General features: G+C 33.0%; 1 protein-coding gene and 1 non-coding gene across 2 annotated transcripts; both read left to right on the top strand.

Moving 5' to 3' along the window:
* Nucleotides 1–4,389: 4,389 nt before the first annotated feature.
* LOC110012938 (beta-glucosidase 12-like) lies at nucleotides 4,390–20,168 on the top strand. Its single transcript, XM_088875595.1, has 13 exons — nucleotides 4,390–4,730; nucleotides 4,860–4,929; nucleotides 6,395–6,453; nucleotides 7,881–7,956; nucleotides 9,951–10,028; nucleotides 10,127–10,214; nucleotides 10,300–10,558; nucleotides 11,183–11,298; nucleotides 11,434–11,648; nucleotides 18,353–18,384; nucleotides 18,473–18,575; nucleotides 18,964–19,066; nucleotides 19,857–20,168. The coding sequence occupies exons 1-13, from the start codon at nucleotides 4,458–4,460 to the stop codon at nucleotides 20,026–20,028; spliced, it is 1,644 nt and encodes a 547-aa protein (XP_088731721.1). The 5' UTR covers nucleotides 4,390–4,457; the 3' UTR covers nucleotides 20,029–20,168.
* A 1,570-nt stretch (nucleotides 20,169–21,738) lies between these two features.
* On the top strand, nucleotides 21,739–26,172 carry LOC105173368 (uncharacterized). The gene is made up of 4 exons (XR_016062838.1): nucleotides 21,739–22,945; nucleotides 23,042–23,738; nucleotides 23,901–25,348; nucleotides 25,461–26,172. It is a non-coding gene; the product is annotated as an uncharacterized LOC105173368 (transcript).
* Nucleotides 26,173–26,701: the final 529 nt, after the last annotated feature.

The raw sequence follows: 26,701 nt of genomic DNA, 5'->3' as shown, positions 1-26,701 counted from the left end.
TTAGATCAAATTAGATGCTCGGCTTCCGGGAAGGGCATCTTCTGATGAGGTACTTGGGACTTCCTCTACTTCCCTCTAGATTATCGTTAACAGACTGCTAGCCTTTATTATTGAAAATTGATTGAACGCATTAAAGGATGGGAAGGAATGAGATTATTGTATGCTGGGAGGGTGCAGAAATATTAAATCTGTCCTTATGGCGTTAAGTATATATTGGTCTTCTGCATTCATCCTACCCAAAGGTGTTATAAGAGAGATTGAGAAGCGTCTGAGAGCTTTTCTGTGGAAGGGCACATGAACCAGTGGATATGCCAAAGTAGCATGGAGGAATGTCTGTAGGCCGGCGTCGGGGGGGGGGGGGGGGGGTCAGGGCCTATGGGACATCGCTACTTTAATCTGTGCCTTGATGAGCAAGAAGTTGTGTGATGTTATTCGATGTGATAGAACATCAATCTGGATAGAATGGTTATATAACGGGTGGCTATGTGATAAATCTGTATGGACGGTCACTGACAATGGTGGTTCGTGGGGCTCGAGGAAACTTCTTTGTCTACGCCCCTTGCTTCGATCGATGGTAGACTATCAGATTGGTGATGGGAATTCATTTTATCTGTGGCATGATCCATTGCATCACCTTGGTCCCCTTATTGAGAGATTCCCACAGGGTCCACGTATGCTTGGGCTTCGGACGACGGACAAGCTCAGCAGTGTTATTATAGAGGGGCAATGTTATTGCCTCTCGTTATGGATATTGAGTGCTTGGAGATTTTGCATGCATTGCCAATAATTCATGGCGAGACAAATCGCATTATTTGACGATTTGAGACGGGACGACCTACAATTGCATCTCTTTACAGGCTATTGGACCCATTGGGACCCAAAGTAGGTTGGTCTTCACTACTCTCGGGTTCTTTGAAAATCCCCAAGCATAATTTCATCTTATGACTTGCGATTTTGGGAAAATTATCCACAGCTGATAAACCATGGCTATCATACCTAGGCGCCTGTATATTAAGTGATGAAGGGTGCAATGGAGACACATACTCATCTATTCTTTCGATGTCGTTATGCCAGAAGCTGCCTGACAGCGATTCGATGGATTGTTCGGTTTGAATGGCCTAATAGAGAGTGGCCACGGGATGTTGGGTGGGCTGCAAGGAAATGGAGAGGAAAACATATGATTAACTTGGCTTATCGTGCACTCCTGGCTGCTTGCATTTACCACATTTTGAGGGAACGAAATTTGAGACGCTTTAGCATACAGAGCGACCACCGAATATAATAGCCACTATTATTGTGAAGATATTAGACAGAGGATTATTAGTATTAATTTATCTCGTTCTGTTAATTCATGTGCGTTATATAGATTATGGAGTATCCCTTGGCCTATCGAGGGAGAAACCACCAGTTGAGCACTGTTGTACTGTACGATGTTATTTTATTAATGAAACTTACATTTACCCAAAAAAAATATATCAATCATCAATATTTAATATATATATATAAAATTAACCAATAATTCTTATTATTATAAATAAATAACTTGTTTTAAAGTAAACCAGCCGATGAGGGTTAAATAATTCAAAGACAGAAAAGCCCTTCATTAAGGGCATAATGGTTATTTTTACTAAGATCCACAACAGGTCGCGGGTCGGGTCTTTGGAACCCTCCCTGTAGGTTGACCCGGGGTTTGAAGAAGGCTGGACACCACACGATTGAAGCTAGGAGCCTCAAATTAAGACACATGGACTAATCTACAGTACCAAATAAGACCCTATAAATACTTCATATTTGACTCATTCAAGGTAACTGACATTTATTACTTTGATTCTTTGACTTCAAATAGCATATTTTTATCTCGGCCACCAACTAACTTGGGCGTCGGAGGATCTTCATTGGGACGAGCCTAACGTACTTGTTTAATTCCTCAGAACCCATCACAGATTTGGGGAGGATACGTGGCTGGATCTAGATCATTGATCGTGGTCGCTTATTCGAGTCAGATCACCAGCATCTGCACATGGATGATTATTTGAATCTTCTAACTCAAGGTCATGAGATCTCAACTTTGCCAATTAAATTATGCATACTTTTCATTTTTAGCTGTCTCTGACTTATTTTATATTTTCTTTTTGATACAAATTAATACAGGCAATGGTTTATCAGCAAGTTGAATCAAATTCAAATTCTCTAGACACATGACACACTACATACACCAACCCACAGATGATTCTTGCCTAGACCAAGTTTGACTGAATCAACCTAATCACAAATCAAGTTACATTTATTATGTGATTGGTTACTTTTTTTGGACTGTACCCTAATTATATGACAAATATATTACACTTATCATATAACTAATTTAGATTTGATCGAATCAAATCCAAATTAGAATTTGAATTAATATGACGGAAGTACTCTTACTTAATAAGACTATCACTAGAAGATATTCTTATTGCAACTAACATGCTTGATAAAATGTTTTACACAGTTTAGGCGTTGACCACCTCTTGATGAGTTGTTGTGGTTACTTGTCAACGAAATCTCCGGCCTTTTTTTATTCTTTTTAAAGTTTTTGTTAACGTGGGATTCGTTATATATATATACTTTTTTAATTCAAATCAAAATACGTTCAAATGAGACAAAGAAACAACAAACTACTATAAAAATATATATATATATATATACCCACATTTTTCTGATAGAATTTAAACCAAATGTGCTATACTTTTTAATTTATTATCCTCAATTGCCCACATTTTTCTGATAGAATTTAAACCAAATGTGCTATACTTTTTAATTTATTATTCTCAATTGCAAAATTAAATTCAGAGTAAATAAAAAAAATCAAAACTATCACTCATTGCAATTACACAACGAAAAAGTCAGTTTTCTATATAAATTTATAGTTTGATAAATTTTAATCTGATCTTACGTCTTACAGTAAATTAAATTGGACGGCGGGAAGGGGGGAGGGTTACACTATGAGTACCAGAAAATAGATTTTTGGGATAATTACACTCTCATTCTCTGAGATATGGTGTAATTACATATAAACCTCCGGTGGTTTAAAAAATTACACCTAACATCCCTGAGATTTACTTCCATCTAACAAATAAGTCCATCTGTTAGTCAAAATTTACTGAATTTGCTGATATTAACAAAAAAAAAATAAAAATAAAAATTAATATTTATCTTCGATTAACTTATTGCTAACTTGTTGTAGGTTAAACGATTTTTTTCCACCTAAATTAAAAACGATAGGGGGTATACAGTATGAGTTTCGGACAACGATTTTTGAATAAAATAGACATGAAATATGGACAGGATTTTGGGGGATAAAGGGAATACATGTGATCTTCATCAAACTTCAAGAACACGTACACTTGATTCGTAATGTATATAATGTTTTAATGTAGATCAAATGAATGAAATGCTTCATTTTCTACAATCATCAATTGCACACCTTTTTTTAATTAATTTCTCAACATAGAATTCAGACATTCAAATAGTCATTCGCTGTCTAAATAAGATAAACCACATACCAACCAAGTTTGAGGGAAAATTTATTGTATTATATGCAGAAAAGGGAGTCCTCACATATATTGCAGAAAAATTGCAATTTTAATCCTAAATTATAGGATATTTCGTAATTTAGTCCAATACTTTTTAAAATAGTCGAGAAGATGGAAAAGTTACCCACGTTCTTTGAAAAGGCTATTAATTCTAGCTAAAATTCCGTTTTCTTTTAATTGCAATTTTAATGCCACACTATAGGTATATTTGCAGTATTAATATTAATTCTAGCTAAAGTTCCATTTTCTTTTAATTGCAATTTTATTGCCACACTATAGGTATATTTGCAGTATTAATGACACGTGCTTTTCAAAATAGCAAATCAGTGGCATAACTTGATGGACGTGTGCAAAAAGCATCAAGTTGCAGAAAGTAAATGCCCAAAAAATTGTCTCATTATAGGCTAAGGAGTTCTTGGAAAATAGAAAATTCAGGAAGGAGGCTTCTCTCATGTCCCAAAGTTATGATTGGATATGATTGGCTTTCTTTTTCCTTTCCTTTTGTTTTTTTTTTTATGTTATTGGGAACATATACCCTTATGTTGAAGGGAAAAGAAGAAGATCCTTGAATTGTCCCACCAAATGAGTGAATTACACGAACTCCCGTGAAGGGTGTAAATGCTATATTTTTTTTTTACAAGGGAATAATTTATTATTTTTTTTTTCACAGGACGATAATTTGCTCATTTCATATAATATTGAGGATAATTTGCATTTAACCTCTTTTTAGACAGAATCATTAAATTTTGAAATTCCAAAAAATATAAGACTAATATTGCAAAAGCCATGTATTGGGGCCAAAGTCACAATTGCCCCCAATTTATTGTGTGCGTTGGACCATACAAATTTGTTATTTATCAAAGGCATCTCCACGTCTATATAATGGATAATCAAATGAAACTGTCTCTGGCATCTGAAAACAAGCAAAGCCATGGCAGCTCAACGCGGCTGTATCACTCTACAAGTTGTGCTATTTCTGATCATTTGCTCATCATCCAACGCGGCTGTATCACTCTACAAGTTGTGCTATTTCTGATCATTTGCTCATCATCTGCAAGCACAGGGTTCGGATCAACAAACGACACTTTGCCGCATTTCAGTCGTAGCAGCTTCCCCCAAGGCTTTGTATTCGGAGCTGCTTCGTCTGCCTATCAAGTAAACTGATCCATATCATCTTCTGCATTTACTCTTTCACTCGTCTAATAAACCCTAAATTTTTCAGTCATGCAAAACTCTCGGCGTTACGTGTCCATCTTTCTGTGTGGTTAATTGTTTGGTACGTAGTATGAAGGCGCTGCGTCTGAAGGTGGGAGAGGACCAAGCATATGGGACACTTACACCCACAAATTTCCAGGTCCTTTTTACACGCAAAATATTCTTTTTTATTTTCTTTTTCTTTATATATATGCTCACAATTTAAACTCCAAACTTGAAAAAAAAAATTATAATTTGAAGTCAAACCATTGGACTGTCCTCTAAGAAAAAAAATGATCATGCACAACTTATGATCTCGAACATTTTTATAGTATTGTCATGAACTGTTGGATATGAAGCTTGTACTATTATATTACAGTTGAATGATGATTATCAAAATACTTGATATGCCCTCATTCAAGTTTTCTTGATATACATTCATAGAAAAGATATAGTACATCTCTTTCTGATATATATATATATATATATATATATATATATATACAATTATATGACACAAAAGGGTGAATAGCAATTTACCTCCTTATACATGGAGGTAAATTGCTTAGTTTTAAAAATTATAGGAGGTAAATTGTTGTATTTTTAAAAATAAAGGAGGTAAATCGCTATTTATTTTTTCATAAGAGGTGGTAATTTGCTCTTTACAATTTCACAAGGTGGTTGCTTGTATTTTTTTCTTACATAAAATATATTAACTGGAGAAGGCGGAGACGTGGTTCCTTAATTATGTTTTAGTACATACTTTCTTTTTTGTTACAATTGGAAAAATTTAGAAAGAGAATTTGAAATCCCGCATTTTTTCACAAATATAGTCTAAATTTAAACTTGGAGAATTTAAATCCTTTCAATCTAGAATTAATCTGAATAAATTCAAAGAATTTGTACACAAATTTTGAAATTCATGATCTGAAATTCGTCAATTCAAAGGTAGCATCTCATATTATATGTGACATGATTATGATATGAATGGAATGATTTTTTAATTCACATTTGGCGAAATACTATAAAATATGTGCATATATATACATTTATAGAATTAGTGATGAAGCACAATCGATGTGTGTGGTTTAAAATTTTATTATATTTTTTAAGTAAATGAAATGAAAGAAAAATAAAATAAATAACTGATCAAATTTTATAAAATAAATTAATTGTGCATATGCATGGATCAAAAATATTGATATAATTAATTAAGTAAAGAGATAGTTATTTGTGAAAGGAAAAAGATAAAACGTGTATACCCATGTAATGAGTGATATATAGGAAATCACTATATATATACAAGTATTTTTTTTTAATCAAATCAAATGAATTAAAAGTAAGTGTGTTATATTTATTACATGATCGTTCATTTTTTTTAAATTATATATTAATTATACAATAAATATATTATATTTATTATATAATTAATTTAAATTTGAGTGAATTAGAATCAGGCATTGTTATGATTTATCTCAAACCTACAGAAAAATCAAAAGGACTTGCACTTTTATCCCATCTAAAAGTTACGTCTTTGATTGTTTTTTTTTTTTTTTTTTTATAGTTGAAAAGATTAATTAATATGTAGGCAACTTGACAACTTCTATCATCTGACAATTTTACAGATAAAATAGCTGACCGGAGCAACGCAGACGTGGCTGACAACTTCTATCATCTGTATAAGGTAGTTTCTGAATTCTAGACGATGTTGTCTCTGGTAAAGCATTGCCCATACGCATGGATAATTTAAATTTTTATTCTAGATTTATTTAATTTAATAAAAAGGAAGGATGATAGATGAAGAACTTGTCAAAGCTGCTTAAATATTTTAATTTTAAATGTGTTTGAGTAAAAGACTATTGATAAAGTCAAATAATCAAACAAAAGGTTATTTTTTGAAAAACTATATATATATATATACATATTGCTTATTTTTTTTTAAAAATTTGAATAAATTATATATCAAGAATTATTTATATATTTCATAATTTGATTTGAATATAATTGTATCAAATTTAGACAAAGATGATATGGGTGAAGTAATTATAAGCTTTTCAAAAGTCTTTACGGATGTTTGAGCGTTTATAAGAAGTTGAACGTATTTAATTTGGTAAAATTTTAAAAAATGAACTTATAAGATTAAAAAAAAAAGAAAAAAAAAAGGAAGAAGTTAAGAGTTTATAAACTCTTTTAAAAAGGTAAATAGTATTTTCTTCACTTTGGATCATATTAATTATAAAATTGTCTTTACTAATATTTTATACGCTCGATCCATGATCTTATTTTGTACTAACACTTTAAAAATTAAGAGGGTGTTTGGATAAATAAAATATTAGAGCTTATAAGTGTTGGATTGTTTGACATAATAAGTTCTTCATACTATAATAATAACGGAAAAAAAGACATCAAAGTTTTGGAATTTAAATTATATATATGTATATAAATAGATAATTTTGCTTGGCGGGATGTCACATATGATTGGCAAAGGTGAAATTTTAACAAAGTTTACGGGTGTATTGTGGTCTATTAAATATTGAGAATAAAGAGCTTATAGGGTTTTTTTTAAAAAAAAAATTCTTGGATGAATATAATTATTTTAAAGAGCTTATAAGATTTAAAATATTTTTTAAGGATTTTATAAGTTCTTTAAAAAAAGATGAACGATTTTCAAGAGCTTATAAAGTGTCAAAAACATCAAAATATTTTGAGGAACTTATGAGCTCAGCCAAATACTCTCTTAATTATAAAATAAGATTTAACATCTTATAAATTGTAAATACATATCATAAGATATATGAGTTTAAAATTGTTTTTAAATATATTTAGACAAATATTTATTTATTCATTTTGGGATATGTTGTCAACCAAAATTCTTACGCAAAATGTGAAAGAAGGAAATGTGTCTTGATTGATTAAGGTTGAGGTTTTACAATAAAAAAAATATTATAAATTCGAGTTTTATAAAATATAAATACTTCTATGCTAGTTTCATGTTTTGTCTGAAATAAATTCGAGGTGGTTTGAAATTATTAAACTCATCTTACGTTTGGATTTCTTTTTCCCACTATCTGTATGTAATTAATAATTGTTAGTGAAAATATAATGTTGCAGGAGGACGTAAAGTTGGTAAAGCATTTAGAATTGAATGCTTTCAGAATGTCTATTTCTTGGTCACGGATATTACCTTGTAAGACCCTAAATTATTATTATTATTATTATTATTATCTTAAAAAAAGAAATAATTTTGTTTCATTCATTTTCAGAAGTTATACAGATAAACATATCAAAATTAGGGTTAATTAAATGCAATTACCTCCTATGGTATTGTGAATGAGATAAAAAAAAAATAGTAATTTAATTCCTCGAACTTTTTAAAATAAAATAATTTACAATTTACCTCCCTATTTAATGAGGTAAATTGCTTTATTTTAAAAAATACAGGGGGTAAATTACTTCATTTGAAAGAATATAAAAAGGTAAATTGCTATTTTTTTTTAATAAAGGGATAATTTGCTCATTTGCGATACTACAAGGAGGTTGCTTACATTTTTTCCATCAAAATTATGGTAAATATTAATTGTTACCCAAATGCTATTGGTTGTTGTCTTTGCTTGTGAGGTCAAATCATTATATACCTATAGTTAAAAATCATGCCAAATGTTGATTAGTCGTAATAAAAACTTAGATTTTTTTCATTAATTTTCTTTGATCATAATATATAGAAAATATTAATTTATCATAATTGTGACCAGTTATCAATTATAATGTAGGAAACAATTCAAATTTTTTTTTAAAAAAATAAAATAACTACTTGAACAACACAATACAATAGGGAAAATGAAAATTTTCGTTCTATAACTTTGACCCGAATTCCTTTTGGTCCTTTAACTTTGACAATATTAGATTTAATCCTTTATATATTAATTTTATATGAATTTTGTCCTTTAGTCTAATTTAAACTCTTTTGCCCTATTGATGAGAAAATTTAATAGTCCATTCTAATGCTCTTAAAATGCCAAACATGTTTTAGAAATAAAACTATGCATGAGATGCAAAATAAATAGAAGTGAACTAAATTTACTCTTTAAAAACCTGTGCATGAATAAAATTGTTCGAAATTGATTCAGAGGACTAAAATTACACAAATCTAAAAGTTATAAGATTAAAACTAAAACCCGTAAACTTAAAGAACTAAAATTAATAATACACAAATTTGAAGAACTAAACAAATAATTTTTACCAATACAATACAGAGAAACACCAAAACAAATAATGAACAGATGAAACTCAAATTTGAATGACTAGAAAATTATAGAAGGAACAATTGCAAGCATATTTTTTATTCTCTTTCTCAAGTTCAAACCCTCCACCAAACATAAGTTTTTTATTTTTTGCAATTTTGATCCTTTAGTTACACATATTTACACTTTAGTTTTTTTAAAAAATAAAACTTGCAATTTTGATCTATTATTTTTGTAGTGTTTCTTAAAATATCAAACATTTAATATTATAGAACCAAAATAACAATACAACCGAACATAATTTATAATTAAACAGTGCTCGCTTCTATATATATATATAAAGTTTTGAAATTCTCAAAAACATTAAAATTCTAAAATAAATCATCTTTGCAAATTGGTATATCTGTGATCAGTCCAAAACCAACTTAGAGTTAAAGTTTGGTGATTCTATAAATTTCTCAAAATATCTAATTACAAGATTTGAGAACTAATTATGGTGATGTTTTAATATATTTGATAACAAAACATTCAAAGATAAGATTTAAAATCTTATAAGCCCATTTAGAAAATTAATTCAAGGAGTTCCTAACATGACCCTTTATAATTTAAAAATTGAGCTTATATATTCATGATTCAAATATTTTATTTTTTTTTTAGAAATAAACAAGATTTAACACTTAAGATGATTCGTGTAAAATTAAGACGATTCTTAATGCTTTTTTAGCTAGCTTTGTTAGTTCTTGTGTGTTATATAGACTTTGGAATATCCCTTGGTCTGTCGAGGGAGACGCAACTCATTAAGCACTATTATACTGTGCGATTGTACTATTTATTTAATGAAAATTAAATTTACCTAAACTTACTTTTTTTCTCCCTCCCTTAATTTTATTTTATCAGAATTTTATTATTGAATATTTAATATATATAATATACCTCACAGGTGGGAAGCTAAGTGGGGGAGTGAACAAGGAAGGAATTGCCTTTTACAACAATGTCTTCAACGAGCTCCTTGCAAATGGTGACCAAATTTATATATCTTGCCTTCTTAAATTATTTCCTCAATTTTATACTTTTGTACGTTTCTTGTTTTGTTTGTAACTTGAAATAAATGGACAGGTATAATCCCATTTGTGACTCTATTTCATTGGGACCTTCCGCAAGCTCTAGAGGATGAATATTTAGGCTTTCTAAGTCCTCGTATTGTGTAAGTCAAATTCATATATATTTATTATCTAAATGATATATATGCCATAATAAAGAGAACCGAGAGTTATTTATTATGTTGGCAGTGATGATTTTAAAGATTTTGCGGAACTTTGCTTCAAGGAATTTGGTGACCGTGTCAAGTATTGGGTCACAATTAATGAACCATTTACATACTCCAATGGTGGCTATGATGGAGGCTTCGTTGGCAATCTAGCCCCTGGGAGGTGCTCCAATAGGGCTATCTGTGCCCAAGGGAATTCAGCAACTGAGCCTTATATTGTCGCCCATCACCTACTTCTTGCCCACGCAACAGCTGCTAAATTATACAAGGATAAATATCAGGTTAATTATTTTTCACTTCCACACATCAAATATTTGTTTTTTCGTATAATGGGGTGGAGTCAGGGACAACCTGAATTTGAATTCAGGAACCCTCTTCTTTGTCGAGAAGAGTAATACCAATTCAACCGATTGGTTGCTGGCATGTACAAATAATGAATTAAATCAGAGCGATCATTTGAGTAGGTAGTACATTTAAGAAAAGCTTAGTCTGAACAGTAATAATGAAGCTAGATCCAGATTTTCAATTTGTCATGACATCCTAATTACCATATTAATCCTATACATAATGCTAATTATTACCATGAAATTAAAATTACTAATCAACCTCGACTAGACTTGTATTTTCGTAATATATCTTTTTATTATAGAAATGCTAATTATATAAGTATTTTTAAGAACCAAGATATCAAGTAATAATTCAATTCATTTTTCAGTAGCTATAACATCATATAATACATTTCAACGAAATAATCGAATATAACAAACTCATATAATGTGAAAAAAATATCTATATATTTAGAAAAATTCAAATTCACAATCGTATGGGAGTCATGCTATTCATTATTGAACGTAACCCATAGCTTTTTTTATTAATGTTAGAAGTTCTCTGTAATTATGTTGCAGTCAATTCAAAAGCGAGAAATTGGAATAGTTCTAGTGACCCATTGGATGGTACCATATTCAAGCAGCCGACTCGATGTTAGTGCAGCACAACGAGCTCTTGATTTTATGTACGGATGGTGAGTATATATACATATAAGTAAGTTTATTATGCCAAGAAAATTTGAATTATAATTGTAAGAAATTGAAACCAAAATTTATTAATTTCCAGTATTGAAAATTCCATTTTTTTTTTCTATTTTTGGAATTTGTAGGTTCATTAATCCTTTAGTTTATGGGGAATATCCAAGAACCATGCAATCCCTTGTGGGAAATCGATTGCCAAAGTTCACTAAGGAGCAGGCTGCAATGCTAAAAGGATCCTTTGATTATTTGGGATTGAATTATTATACTGCGAATTATGCAGCTCACATTCTCTCTCGCACTGGAAATATCAGCAGCACTACGGACAATATGGTTCGCCTTTCAAGTAAGTTTTCAATTTTATATATGTTAGAACGACATCTTAATTTAAATAATTTAAATATAATTTTTGAAAGGTAAAATCAAATTTCTTTCAAAATAAAAAAAAAATAGTACTATTTATAAAGGACTAACAACTTACAAATTTATACATCTATATGTTTTTTTTTTTTTCGGTTGTAAACACCATTTAGTGGAAAAACTTTGATACGTTGATTTTTCTTTATGAAATGGTAATTACATAATTATACCAATATAACAATAAATTAAAAATTTCATAGATAATAGATCAATCTATCAGTATAGCTAAAATCAATGAAACAAATTACAAAAAAATTATATAAAGTGTAGGGTTGAAATCCCTGAGTGATATCTCTTTTCAAAATACCTAACCAACTATTACAGGTATAACTGGAGTACAAAACTCCTTAATACAGACCAAATATAAAAGATATTAAGAATAAACAATATACAAAAATTCAGAAATACTTGTGCAAATGAGAGTGGGATCAGAATGCTGCCAAGATCACCACAGTTCCTCCAGTTATCCGGTAGTCACAAAGACTACTCAACAAGACGGCCAATTCCCACGGTTACTCCACAAAGGTCTCACACACAAACACCGATCACCGAGATCTTTCTCAAAGATCACTCACAACTCACTTAGAATGTTCATAGAGAACTATTTTAGAGCTTTGAGAAGAAGATGAGTACAGTACTGTGTATTCACGGACAAGGAGAAGTTCCTCATTTATAAATGCGAGAAAGAGCCGTTGAAGGCAAGTCTACGATGGCTTTCCTTTAGCCATTGATTTGGCTAAGGAAAGCCATCTCAATAATAGGAGATGAACATGGAAAGGAGAATCCATTGACAGAGGGGGAAACGCACGAAGAGAGGAAGAGAGAATGGGTTTCTTGTCGGCGCAAGTGAGAAGAAGAAATGATGGATAAAAACTAGGGCAGCAGTATAAGTAAGTAGGGTGGGGTCGAGCTACCGGGTAGGGTGTGAGTGTGGGCATCCAAGTGGGTTTGGGTCTTAGTCCGAATGGGCCTACCAACAATTGGTCATTGGGCCATAATTTCATTACATACTCCACCTTGGACCAATGATCCTAAAAGGAACTTGATCCGGAGTATAGTGGATCTTGGCAATCATCATCACAGCCTAAAAGCGGCCCCTTCCAGCTGGTACCTGCAAGAAAAACCAACTAAGGCAACAGATAAGTTAGTCAAGGATCAATCTTAAAATTTTTAAACAGGTAGTGAACTTTTCAACAGGGAGGCTTTTGGTCCCCATATCAGCGGGGTTATCCTCGGTCTTGATTTTCTCAAGTTTTATAATTTTCTTACCCACGATGTCACGGATGAAGTGGAATCTCACATTAATATGCTTTGTGAGATCATGAAAAACAGGGTTTCTTACAGAGCTGTATAGAGGACTGACTGTCAGAAAAAACCACTAATTTTTCTTTTGAAAAACCAATTTTTTTTATAAGACCATCAAGCCAAATGGCTTCTTTGAAAGCTTTTGTTGTTGCTATGTATTCTGCTTCAGTGGTCGATAGAGCAACGATGTGTTGTAGTTGGGACTTCCAACTAATGCATGCACCGTAGAAAGTAAAAACATAAGATGTAGTAGACTTACGACTGTCTCGATCATTCGCATAGTTTGAGTCCACATACCCAACAAGTTGAGTATTATTAGAGTTTTTTTGAAAAAGTAATGCCAATATCAATAGAACCACATAAATATCTAAGCAAGTATTTCAATGCTTCCCAATGGGGTGTACTAGGATTTGACATGTATCTACTAAGACAACTAATGGCATATGCTATGTCAGGCCTCGTGCATACCATAAGATACATAATGGAACCAATGACATTTGAATAAGAAACCTTTTCCATTTTGGCTTTTTCAGAATCCGTTTTGGGAGATTGATCTCTTGAAAGTTGAAAATGTGCAGCTAAGGGTACCGAAACAGGTTTTGCATTTTCCATGAAAAACTTTTTCAAAACAGACAAGATGTAGGATTTTTGGTTTAGAAGAATGGAAGACTTTTCTCTATTTCTAGAGATGTTCATGCCAAGAATTTATTTTCCATTTCCAAGATCTTTCATTTCAAAAATATTACAAAGCTGTTTTTGTAAATCACTAATGAGATGGGAATTTGGGCTAACAATAAGCATGTCATCAACATAGAGTACAAGAAAAATTGGTGAATCATGTACATGCTTAAAATAAAGGCAGTGATCATAATGACTCCTATTGAATTTAAATGAATGCATAAATGAGTCAAATTTCTTATCCACTGTCTAGGTGATTGTTTTAAATCGTATAGTGATTTTTTCAGCAAACACACAAAATCAGGCTTGGATTCATCAATAAAACCAGCAGGTTGGTACATATAAATATTCTCATCCAAATCACCATGTAGGAAAGCAGTTTTAACATCCATTTGCTTGAGTTCCCAATTGTAGTGTGCAGTGAGAGCAAGGATAATACGAACAGTTGTGTATTTAATGACAGGAGAAAATATCTCGTTGTAATCTATACCCTCTTTTTGCGTGAACCCCTTAGCTACCAACCTAGCTTTGTATTTAATAGGATTTTCTTGTTTGATTTTATAAATCCACTTGCAATCTACTATGGAGGCATTTTTTGATTTTGGAACTAAAATCCATGTTTTGCTTTGTTTTAATGATTTCATCATTATAGCACTAAGCCACTGTTTGGATTTCAAAGCCTCATCTAAGCTAGTGGGTTCAGTCATTTCAGTATTCAGGGCTGTTTCAAAATCTAAACTTTCATAGGAGCCCTAATTTGTCTTCTATTTCTGTCCCTAGCAAGTTGGTAGTGTTCTAATAGGTTTAGTTCAGGATTTTCTGCATTTTCAATCTCATTTTCGCGTTTTCTATCTCTAATGTGTTTTTTAATTCTCCCTCTTGTTAGTTATCCCCTAAGTTATTCTCCACCTTATTAAAGGTTTTTTCTTTTTCTAGGTTTTGAGTCTTCTCTAAACAAGGCATTTCATTTTCGTTGAATGTAACATCTCTACTGATTAAAACCTTAAAGCCGGGGTGACTATGTACCCAAAGTCGATACCCCTTAACCCCCATAGGATAACCAATAAAAACACATTTTATGGCCCTAGGTTCTAATTTATCAACAGATTGATGAACGAATGCAGCACATCCAAAAACACGTAATGCAGATAAATCAGGAATTTTACCATTCCAAACATGCTCAGGGGTTTTTCCAAGAAGTGGCACGGAAGGAGACATATTAATCAAATGTGCAGCAGTAAGAACAGCCTCACCCCAAAAAGTTTTTGGCAAACCAAAACTCACAAGTAAGCATCTAACTTTATCAAGCAATGTTCGATTCATTCTTTCAACAACTCCATTTTGTTGGGGGGTATAGGGGCTTGTTTTATGCTTTTTTATATCATGTTTATCACACATTTCTGAAAAACTTTGATTACAAAACTCCAAACCATTATCAGTACGAAGAGATTTCAACATTTTTCCAGTTTGATTTTCAACTAAAACTCTCCATTTTTCGAACTTTTCAAACACTTCAGATTTGTGCTTCATTAAGAAAACAAAAACTTTTCTAGAAAAATTATCCATAATAGACAAGAAATATCGATTACCACCATGAGTAGGCACATTCGAAGGTCCCCAAACATCAGCATGTACATAATCAAGAATATAAGTAGACATGGAGGGATTTGGGGAGGGTGAAGCAGGGAAATGCATTTTATGATGTTTACCAAGTACACAATCATCACAGAAATCTAGTTTCTCAATGTTCTCACTCAAAATGCCACCTTTTTTCAAAAAATCAAGACCTTTTTGACTAATATGACCAAGTCTTTTATGCCATAAAGTAGTTGAATCACATTCAGAAACAGATGCAGCAAGATAGTCATAAGAAACAGTGCATATATAAAGATTACGCTTGCGTTCAGCTTTAGAAACAACTAATGAGCCCTTCATGATTTTCATGAGGCCTTTGCCCCATCTACCCTCAAGACCATCTTCCTCTAAAGCGGCACAAGAAATAAGATTATGGCTAAACTCAGGAACATATCTGACATTTTTCAAAGTCATTTTATAGCCATCTTTAAAACACATAGAAATGTCACCAAGACCTTCAATTTCACATCTTTTCTCATTAGCCATAGTAACAAAACCAGCATGCTCATGTCGCAGATTAGTGAAAATATCTTTGAAAGGACTCATATGAAATGTGCAGCCAGAACCAATCAATCATTCATGCATATCAAAAGAATTCACAGAGTTTGCTTCGCATACAACAAAGACTTCACCATTATTCTCATCAGAAACGTTATTAGCCTTTTCTTTTTCTTCATATCTATCTCGATTATCCTTTCTGGGTTTCCTGCAGTCCTCAATGTAGTGTCCTTTTATACCACAGTTATAACAACGTCTCTCTCTGGTTTTGTCATCATTATTAAAGTTCTCTCTAGGTCTAGATTTATTCCGATATCCATTTCTACTCTTACTCCTACTTTTGCTTCTGTTATTATATCGAGAGTTTCTAAACTTAGATCTTCCCCAAACGGAATTCACTTCATGTTGGTTTTGACTAGGTTTATTAGCCCTAAGGTCCATCTCCTTACTCTTAAGACCATTCACAACAGTTTCAAGATTAACAGAATCTCTACCATACTTAATAGCAGATTTAACATCAGAGTATGATTCAGGAATAGCATTCAGCAAGACAATTGGAGAATATTCATCAATGTTTTTGTCACCAGTGAGTTTAATGTCTTGTATAAGCTTAGTAAATTCATCCAAGTTTTCATCAATATTTTTAGACAAGTCAAGTTTATACTTAAAACTTTTTTCCAATAAAAACAATTTGCTAGGTAAAGATGTCTCAGTATAAAGCTCTTCAAGTTTACCCCATAATTCTTTTAAAGAATTTTATTTACCAACTTTGCGTAAAACTGTGTCAGATAAGTTCAAAATAATTGAAGAGTAAGCAAATTCATCATTCTCTTGTATTTTCTCTTCAGAAATATTTTCCAAATAATTGCCATCAATGGCTTTAAAAACTCTTTGTTGAATCAAAATTCCCTTCATTTTTTGCTGCCAGATTGAAATATCGCTTTTTCCATCAAAAGGTTGTAGGTTATATTCAGCCATCTTTTAAAAAAACAGGATTAAGAAGGTTTTCCAAAAGATTTTAAGCAAGTTTCAGAATATAGATCTTTTTAGTGATTTAACAAAAAAACAGAAACTCACAACAGATAGTCACACGGCAGATATAATATCAACAGTTATAGAACCAAGGAGTCACAAAGAAAAGGAGCAGAAATTTCAGCAGATGTAACAGGCCACAATAATCAACAGTGATTAAAGAAAAACTATGTCGCAGTGGTTTAAGATTTCACAAAAATATGAGATCACAAAGATCACAGTTATTCCAAAAACAGTTGATAAATAATGAGATCACTACAGAATATATATCAACAGATTTATAGGAGATCACACAGATCAATATCAAGAAATCACGCAAATTTGCAATAAGTCACAAAGATTCAGAGATCACAGCAGATCAAGAAACTGAAATAGCGAGAACTGAGGCTCACCAGCCTAAGTCCCGTCCAGATACCCGACGACCTCGAGGGTCCGGCCAAAACCGCGGTAAAATAGTAATAATAAGATATGACGACAGTATAATAGAGATATCAACAGAAAGTAAAGAGGAGGGGTTTCAGAGAGTACCACCACCGGAAGCGTCGGATCAGAGATAGCTCTGATACCACTGTAGGGTTGAAATCCCTCAGTGATATCTCTTTTCAAAATACCTAACCAACTATTACAGGTATAATTGGAGTACAAAACTCCTTAATACAGACCAAATATAAAAGATATTAAGAATAAACAATATACAAAAATTCAGAAATACTTGTGCAAATGAGAGTGGGATCAGAATGCTGCCAAGATCACCACAGTTCCTCCAGTTATCCGGTAGTTACAAAGACTACTCAACAAGATGGCCAATTCCCACGGTTACTCCACAAAGGTCTCACACACAAACACCGATCACCGAGATCTTTCTCAAAGATCACTCACAACTCACTTAGAATGTTCACAGAGAACTATTTTAGAGCTTTGAGAAGAAGATGAGTATAGTACTGTGTATTCACGGACAAGGAGAAGTTCCTCATTTATAAATGCGAGAAAGAGCCGTTGAAGGCAAGTCTACGGTGGCTTTCCTTAGGTGGCTTTCCTTTAGCCATTGATTTGGCTAAGGAAAGCCATCTCAATAATAGGAGATGAACATGGAAAGGAGAATCCATTGACAGAGGGGGAAACGCAGGAAGAGAGGAAGAGAGAATGGGTTTCTTGTCGGCGCAAGTGAGAAGAAGAAATGATGGACAAAAACTAGGGCAGCAGTATAAGTAAGTAGGGTCGGGCCGAGTTACCGGGTAGGGTATGAGTGTGGGCATCCAAGTGGGTTTGGGCCTTAGTCCGAATGGGCCTACCAACAATTGGTCATTGGGCCATAATTTCATTACATAAAGTGAGATAAATACCTGTACGTCTGATAAAATTCCAATTCATAATCTCGAATTTATTAATAGCGCCTCAGCTTGAATCCCCGTTTAGTCGCAACACCTTGACACATTGATTCTATAGTAACTTTAACATTATTTTTTGTCAATTGTTTGACAGCTGAAATCAATGGTGTACCCATCGGCAAACCCGTAAGTTGTCGTCAATAATTTTTATAAGTCTTTCTTAACCTATGTTGTCGGATTAATTTTTATAATATCTATACATTATAATTTTCAGACAGGAGTGAGCAGTTTCTTTATTTATCCGAAAGGACTTCATGATCTTCTACTCTACACCAAGGAGAGATACAACAATCCGACCATTTACATCACAGAAACTGGTAAACTTAAAGCATTCTTCTTCATTTACATATATGCATCTACATACAGTTATAAATATGAGAAGAAATATAACTTTCTGCTATGATTAATATAATCATTATGGTCAAAAGTAAATAATCATGACGGATACTGGCTAGCTCCGGGCTGAACATCAACTATTTGCCGTTATTTTTACAAGTGGGATCAAAACAACACTCATAACTAAAAGTTACGGCAAATTTTGATTAATTGCGGGTCAAATTTAAATTTTCACATCGATCTTGTTTGTTCATAGTAGGCAGTGTTAGTTTATAATAATTTTTAAATTATAATAATTTATAATGCACAGAAAAGATTAATATTTTGTAGTGAGATGATGTTTGATTTAATTTCTTTAATATTATTTAGGTATGGGTGACGCTAATAATGGTACCATCAAACATGCTATTGAAGACCCCCTAAGAGTTGACTTCTACAATGGTCATCTTCGGGCGGTTCACCAAGCCATCCAGTAAGTTTAATTGTTTTTATTTGCTTGTGAGATGTATCTTATAATATTTTTATTTAATTTTGTTATTTCATATATTTGCTTGGTCAAATGATCACGATAAAATAATTAAATAAAAATATGGTAAGTAAAAAATAATAAATATTGTCAATTTGTATAAGTTAAATTTTTAACACGCATAGGGTACCGGTGTGTCCAGCGTAGAATATCCCTAAATAAGTTCTTTTCTGACCCATATAATAATGAGTTGTTTTACGAATTATTTGTTTACTAAAGCAATGATATAATTCTGAAAGTTAGATCTAATTATATAAATATTTTTTCATTATTAAAAGATTACTGCTACACTTCTGATAGTTGTTAGGGTAGAATTCTGCTACTGAATAATGAGTATTTTTTTGTAATTACAACTACATTCTCAAGAGGTATAAGTACTTATAATTTTGTAAAAGGACAGAGCTAATTATATAATTATGTCTAACTTTTTGTAATTTAAATAAATTAAGCACTTTTTGTCCTTCCAACAAAAACATGGTATCAAGTGAAATATAGACGCATAAATAATATGACAAATTTGGGAAATGCATGCAAGACCATGATCGCTATTTCCTTTTTCATAAGGAGGTAATTTGCTCATTTGTGATATCACAAAGAGATTGCTTGTATTTTTTCCTATATATATATATTATCAAGACAATTTCTTAAAATATTGAAAAAGATCTTGAAAAGTTAACAACTAGAAATAGAAATCAATGGTGTAAGCACTGATATATTTTTCCCTCGTTGTTGGCAGACAAGGTGTGAATGTGAAGGGTTTCTTTGCATGGTCGTTTTTGGACACATTTGAATGGGTATCGGGTTACACCCACCAATTCGGAATTTGCTATGTTGATTTTAAAAATAAACTTAAACGAATTCCCAAAAGGTCAGCTATTTGGATCAAGAATTTCTTGAATGCAAAGTGAGAGGAGCATATGTATATTCATGTAATAAGATCACCCAGTCGAGTGGTAGCCTCTGAAGCATGTTTGGTTTGTGTGGTTGATTTTTGGATGATGATACGCAATAAATGGATATATTTTTCAATACTGACTGTTTGGTTGAAGTTTTTGATTTCTGTGTTATTCGATCCTCTTTTCTATTCCAGTCCAATATTTGGTTGTTTGATATGGTGATTATAATATGTAAAACCTCTATAAATTAACATTATATAAATTAATAAATTTTCTAAAATAATAAAATCTTTTGATCCCGACTTGGACTTGTGTAAAAAATCATCAAATTCGTAGTCCCAAGATTACTAATTATAGAGGTTTTACTGTACGTACTAAGGCCTTATTTATTTTGTTTGATGGGATTAAGGAGAGTTTATAACTTTATAATTAATATTGGGATATTTTATTAGAAATAAGCTTTAAAATTTTCTACATTGTCAAATTATTTTCAACACTTTATTTGATCTTAATGTACCAATTTAATTTGATATTTATTTGAGGTTTATGGCCCCATTATTATAATGATTTGATTCTTAGTTTATAAGATTTAATAAGTATTTGACCATTATATTTTCATGTTTATGTGACCTATTTATAATTGAATTTATTATAATATTATGAGTTTAATTAGGCCACTTAATATTTTATAACGGTCAAATTTTTACAACTATTTAAAGGGCCATTAGCTTTTCATTTAGCACATTGAGAGAGATATAGAGTTTGTATAGCTTATGAGTTGAGAAATATTTTATACTCCCACAAGTATTTGTAGAGTTTTTGCAACGTGATTGTGGACTGGTTCCTAGTCTCCTCGTGGTCGTGCACATGGGATGAGATACTGCTGAGAGCTAATGGGGTTTTATCCTGAAGTCATGGTCAGCCGTTAAAACCTACACGTAGGGAGACAATCATGGATTTAGGTCAGCGACAAGTGTCGTGACTCTCCATCGGTACAGCTTTTCTAATTTCTAAATTTATTTTGTTCATTTTCGTACTATATGTAATTGTGATACTTTATATAATAATACATATATAAAGTTATACTGAGATATGATTATAAACACAAATCACATCATTTTCACAACAATCTAAAGCCATGATTTGTGATTTGTGTTTGCAATTATATAAGAGCTTCACAAATTGTGCTAACTTTGAGTATTATATTGATTCTCATGTGATGATTGATCTGAGAAATTGATGTCTCCATCGCAATTATATTCATTGATGACGTCAAAGATAAAGAATGTGAAAACTTGGATGATGGACGAAAATGGTACATTTTAATCATTTTCTCTGACTATTGATGGGAAAAGGTATGATTTTTCTCAGTCATGCTATATATATGTTTAAGCGAATTTGACTATGCTGAGACGATTAGCATGGTCTTGAATAAACAAGTTTGTTAAAAGGAAAATTATTTTGGGAAAAGTATTATTTTAGTCCGTTAAGTATGTCTAATTTTAATTTTAGTCCAATAACTATGTCTATTTTTGTTTAGGTCCAGTAACTTACGAAATTGCTTACTTTCAGTCCTCTGATAGATTCTCGGACAATTTTACCCCTATGAATGCATATGGACTAAAACTACCTTTCAAAAATTGCATAGGGATAAAATTGTCTGAATATCTGCCAGAGGACTAAAAGTAAGCAATTTCGTAAGTTACTGGACCTAAACACAAATGGACATAGTTATCGGACTGAAATTAAAATTAGGCATACTTAACGGACTAAAATAATATTTTTCCCAACTATTTTTAATATGTGTATAAGCAAAGATTATCTTCTAAATAGTATTGTGGTATAGTCGAATGTGTTATGTGTTCATAGGTTATAGTTTGTCTAAACGTGAAGAAATCAAATAATTATTGAATTATCTATGAAGCCCATAATAGGGAGATAACTAATCATGGAATGAGAATTAAAAAAAAAAAAAAAAACTTCTTTGTAAATAATTAGCTAGCATTTCATGAGTTTAATTCTGTCGAATTATATAGTAGTTATATGAGGCTACTTTCAGATTATGCGTATTATCTCGATTGGTTGATTAAAATGGTATCCATCCGTCATGTTGTCATGATGCTAAAATATTTACACTATGAGGTTTAATTTTATTGAAAATTTTCATTTATTAAGTATTTATATGAATATTCATTATTGTTGATTTTTTTTAGTAATGTATGAATTAAATTCTATAATGGCTAGTTCTCAATCCACTTAATTAGTAATTATTTTGTTAATTATGGAATAATGTAAAATTAGTATGTGATAATGCTCTTAAAACAATATAATATATTTAACTAATATTTTGTAACTGTTGTGCATAAAGAAATTATATTATGACATAAAATATCATCCAACTAAGATATATACAAAATGAGATATGTACCATTAAATGAGTTGGTGAAAATTTTTATAATAGTTGAATGACTAGAAAATTCATTATTATAATCAAGAATTTTAATTGATATGGTATAAGTTACATGTGCTCTGATGCATCAAATATAATTGTGATATTATTATCATAAAATATTTTGTAACAACTAAGGGTGTGTTTACCCAAATGGATTCGCAATCTGGTCGCGGGATTGATTTGGGATTTGTACTGGGATTGCCTATTATTGGATAATGAAATGGTGCATTTACTACACATGACAATATTGCGAGGATATCCTACTAAAAGTGTTTACTAGTAGTGATTTCACACACATACTTCGTAATAAATTTACTTTTTTGTCCCCATCAACAGACGGAAATTACTTGTTCATGTAATCCATTCTTCATTTCTCTCTCCCCCTTTTCCCTTCCGTCCGACTTGTAGACGTTTTTTGGCAAAACACGTTATTCCGGCCGAATCCTCCGAACGAGCACAGCTACCTCCAAATTTCGGGTAAGCTCATCGTCACCCCCATATCTTCCGCGTCCTGGTACGCATTTTTTGTATCGCGTGTAATGTATTCCAATATTTCGTATTTTGTTGTTCTAGGGTTTCTCAAGACCGATCCTATTGTGCAGGAGGCTAATCTGGTATTTTCGTAAACGCTTCCGCACACAACAGTTTGAGGTTAACAATTTCTGTCAAAGCAGCTTGTACCCCCGTCTTCAAGTTCTTTATGCTTCTTTCCGTCTTCTGTTCTCATTCGGAATAAGTTTTCCCCTTTACATTTGTTAAAATTTACTGCTACAATTTCGCATACCTTACTTTCGAGCTGTCGTTGCATTCAAATTTCTACATTTTATTTGCCTAAATCGTCTTATTTTTTCTCGTATTACAACTGGTTAAGGTGTAACGTCATACATCTAGTTCAATTTCTCTATTGCCTGTAGTTGAAGTGACTGTAAGTAGTTAACGAATTTGATTATTGCCGTGAATGTCATCTCGCATTATCTGTGAATAATATGTGTTACTATTACGTTAATGTTATATTAATATTCAGTTCATTCTATTGTCCCTTCTAATCCTTAAATTTTGCTTTCATAGGACAACATACATGGAGACCCCTGCTTCAAAACACGATTACAGTAGTAACGAATCCGATGGTAGAACCGGTAGTAGGCACCGTTCCTTTGCCACAAACGACCAACTACTTCGTTTTTGCTATTGTGGTAAGGATGCGCATGTACGCACTTCATGGACCTCCCATAATCCGGGTAGAAGGTTTCGCGGGTGCCCGGGCAATGAGGTTTGTTGATCAATAAATTCAGTATTTAAACTGTGGCAAAACTTGTTACGTGGTTAATTCGTCTACGCTCCAGACCATACACAATTACTCTCGCTACAATCGTATTTCTTCTTATGATGAATTGGAAAATACACGACGTTACATATTGTTCTTATCTGGCAGGGACAATACTGCGGTTCATTCCAATGGGTTGACCCCCCAATGTGCCGCAGGTCTAAGGAGATTATTCCTGGACTGTTGAACAGGATTTCCGAATATGAAAGTCAGATTAAAAGTTTAAATGAACTTCTACATGCAGAGGAGATGCGTCGTACTACGTTAAGAAATTATTTATATGTCGTGATATTTGTGTGGTTGATGACTACTTGTATTGTCTTTTTTGTCTAACTTGCTTAAATCGGCGTATTGTGTATTTTACGTATGTTAATGTCAGTAGGCATCTACCCTTTCGTTGACGCACTGTTCATTGTCCCATGCGCAAATCTGACAATGTAAGTTCTCCTAACCCGGCCAGTTGTAAGTTTGTTTCCCGATTTCCGTTTGTACTGTGCATCCTCCAAAATGAATACCATAGCGTTAGTACACTCATTCATTACTGTATTGTGACACGCTTATGTTTACCGTTCTTCATATAAGTTTTGTGTTATGGATATATTCTATATTGCATTACTGGAATTGCCACTGAAAAATGGCCCACAATGATTTAAGGTGAGAGCGACATGACATTACCCTCCTTCCTAATAAAAGTAGCAGCATATTCACTTTCCTGATCAACCCTTCCATTCACTCTATCCGGATTTAATGTCTTTACATTCATTACTTCGACATCTTCCCATCCTCCAACTACTTCGCTTTAGATACATAACTTTTTACATTGATTGTGGACCTGAGGTGGGTCTTCAATTTGATGCTGTTTTAAGAAATTGGCGGCGGGCTCCATTAGTTTCGTTGACAAGATATGCATTTACCACTAAGGTGTAATACATCTGCTGATTGTGACGGAATTTTGTGTTAATTTAAGCCACCTACCCTTATTGAATGCAATAGGTATATTGCATTTCAAAGTATATGGACCTACTAAGAGTCATCAATGCATGTACAGTCTTCGCATTTCATTGGCCACCGCATCAAATCACGATGCATAACTTTGCAGTATAAATGTGAGCTTTGTGCTGAACCCAGTTCATCAAGCTATCAGAAAGTTCCTTTTTTGCTCAAACAACTTCAGCTTTTATGCCCAAACATCTTGTAGTTCCCAACTCTATTTAATGATGTGGCCGGATGGATTCTACTATCAACGGTACATGTTCTATTGTACCAAGTGGACCAAAGATATGGAAAAAACTTTTGTCAGTAGATTGTTGTACCATGCCAAGAAAGGACGATTTCACCCTGATCGTGAGAACAAGTTCGCAATAACTGATGCGTTGGAGGAGGTGCAAAAATGTCACGGAGGCAAGATTGATTTCGGCTGGGGTAAATATGTCCTTAACTTCCTCCACGAGAGGCATGAGGTGTTTGGGAAGCTGATTGCCCGTCGGGATGTAATCCATAACACTAGGCTTCGATTCGTAACTGCAGCCGACGCAACGTGAAAGGAATTCTGCAAGGTGATTTGTGGATTTTAATGTTTGTCTATTGTGGTCTTATATTACTCTATTACGTACAAGTGTGGGCAATTTTACCACTGTCTTTAATGATAAATTTTCGTGTCCGTTGCAGGAATCTCGCATAGGCAAATGTTATGTGAATGCGTACGAAGACATGTGGGCTGAGTTATGTAAGCTGTTCGCTCAACCTGTTGACTCTGATACTGTCTCTGTCGGCGATGAAGATGCACAAGACACTGAAGAAACTGAGTCCACCAAATAGCCTGCTCATGACGGCAATGCCGAAGCAACCGATTCTCCGGGCGGTCCACTTACAGACCCGTGTCCTTACGGGTATATCTCAGACAGTCCGACCTCGAGCTCTTCCCTTTGGAATTTCATGGACGATTTCTACGGTTGTGAGGATGATGCCGACTCCATGCAGCCACTCCCTGGAGTGCCTATGCCTGAACACAAATCCATAAGTAAGTGTTGTGACAGCCCAGTTGCTGCAAAGACTCCATCACAAGCCAGTTCCTCGGCATCAAATCGCACTCCGGTAAAGAAGGAAGATTGAGGCAGTAGATGTTGGTTCGATGCTAGGTGTCATGTCGTCAAAGGTGGTTTTCAAATTTTGTAGGAAGATGGTCGGCTACAATGTTTTTCTCAGATGCGGACGTTATGATGCAATATATTATGTTGTATCGAACTATATATATATATATATATATATGTAGATTTTTTTTTCTTATCATGTAGTACAAAAATGCGGAATTTTGTCGGGCATATTGTTGTATGTTGCAGCACAACCAGCATGAAATGCATGTTAATGTACTTTCCTTTTTTAGTAGGCCTATAGTGCATTAATGCGTATCAGGGTACGAATGTCTGTTCACGACAGTTGCAGGTCCTTTTGTATTTTCGTATATGATTGCATGGGTTGTATACGTTCTTTGGACCACTTGCAACTGTTGTTCCCGGCAGGTGTACTGTAGTTTATGTAATGAATGAACTAAAGTAAGTAGTGTCGTATTTGCCACCTATTGTCGCTTCATTTCATTTTCTTTATCTTATTGTTTTTCACAATATTGAGTTATTTGTTTATCGAAAATTTTTGTGTTTAATGCCTCAAACCCGAACAGAATTCTTATCTGGGTGTTTTACCTCTTGAACTTCAATCGACATTTACAATGTATAAATCTCTGCTAGTTGCTTTGTAAATGCCCGGACATGAAAGTGCATAGCGTCTTTTCATCTTAAGTGTGCATTAACCAGAAATATGCTGCGCCAAACGCCACATGATCCGCTCCTTTCCCAAGTATGTTGCATTAATGAGGGCAGATAAATGATGGAGATATGCAGAGTCTGACATCA

Source organism: Sesamum indicum, linkage group LG11 (genome assembly GCF_026168435.1).
Source record: "Sesamum indicum cultivar Baizhima isolate 11 linkage group LG11, ASM2616843v1, whole genome shotgun sequence".
Taxonomy (NCBI): domain Eukaryota; kingdom Viridiplantae; phylum Streptophyta; class Magnoliopsida; order Lamiales; family Pedaliaceae; genus Sesamum; species Sesamum indicum.
The sequence above is the reverse complement of the archived record's forward strand: the minus strand, read 5'-3'. Positions and strand labels throughout refer to the sequence as shown.

Excerpts from the sequence above, each read along its gene's own strand:
- LOC110012938 (XM_088875595.1), top strand. The coding sequence starts at position 4,458 with ATGGATAATCAAATGAAACTGTCTCTGGCATCTGAAAACAAGCAAAGC. Across the intron at positions 11,649-18,352 it reads CAATATGGTTCGCCTTTCAA|CTGAAATCAATGGTGTACCC; the intron begins GTAAGTTTTCAA and ends ATTGTTTGACAG. Across the intron at positions 18,385-18,472 it reads GTGTACCCATCGGCAAACCC|ACAGGAGTGAGCAGTTTCTT; the intron begins GTAAGTTGTCGT and ends TATAATTTTCAG.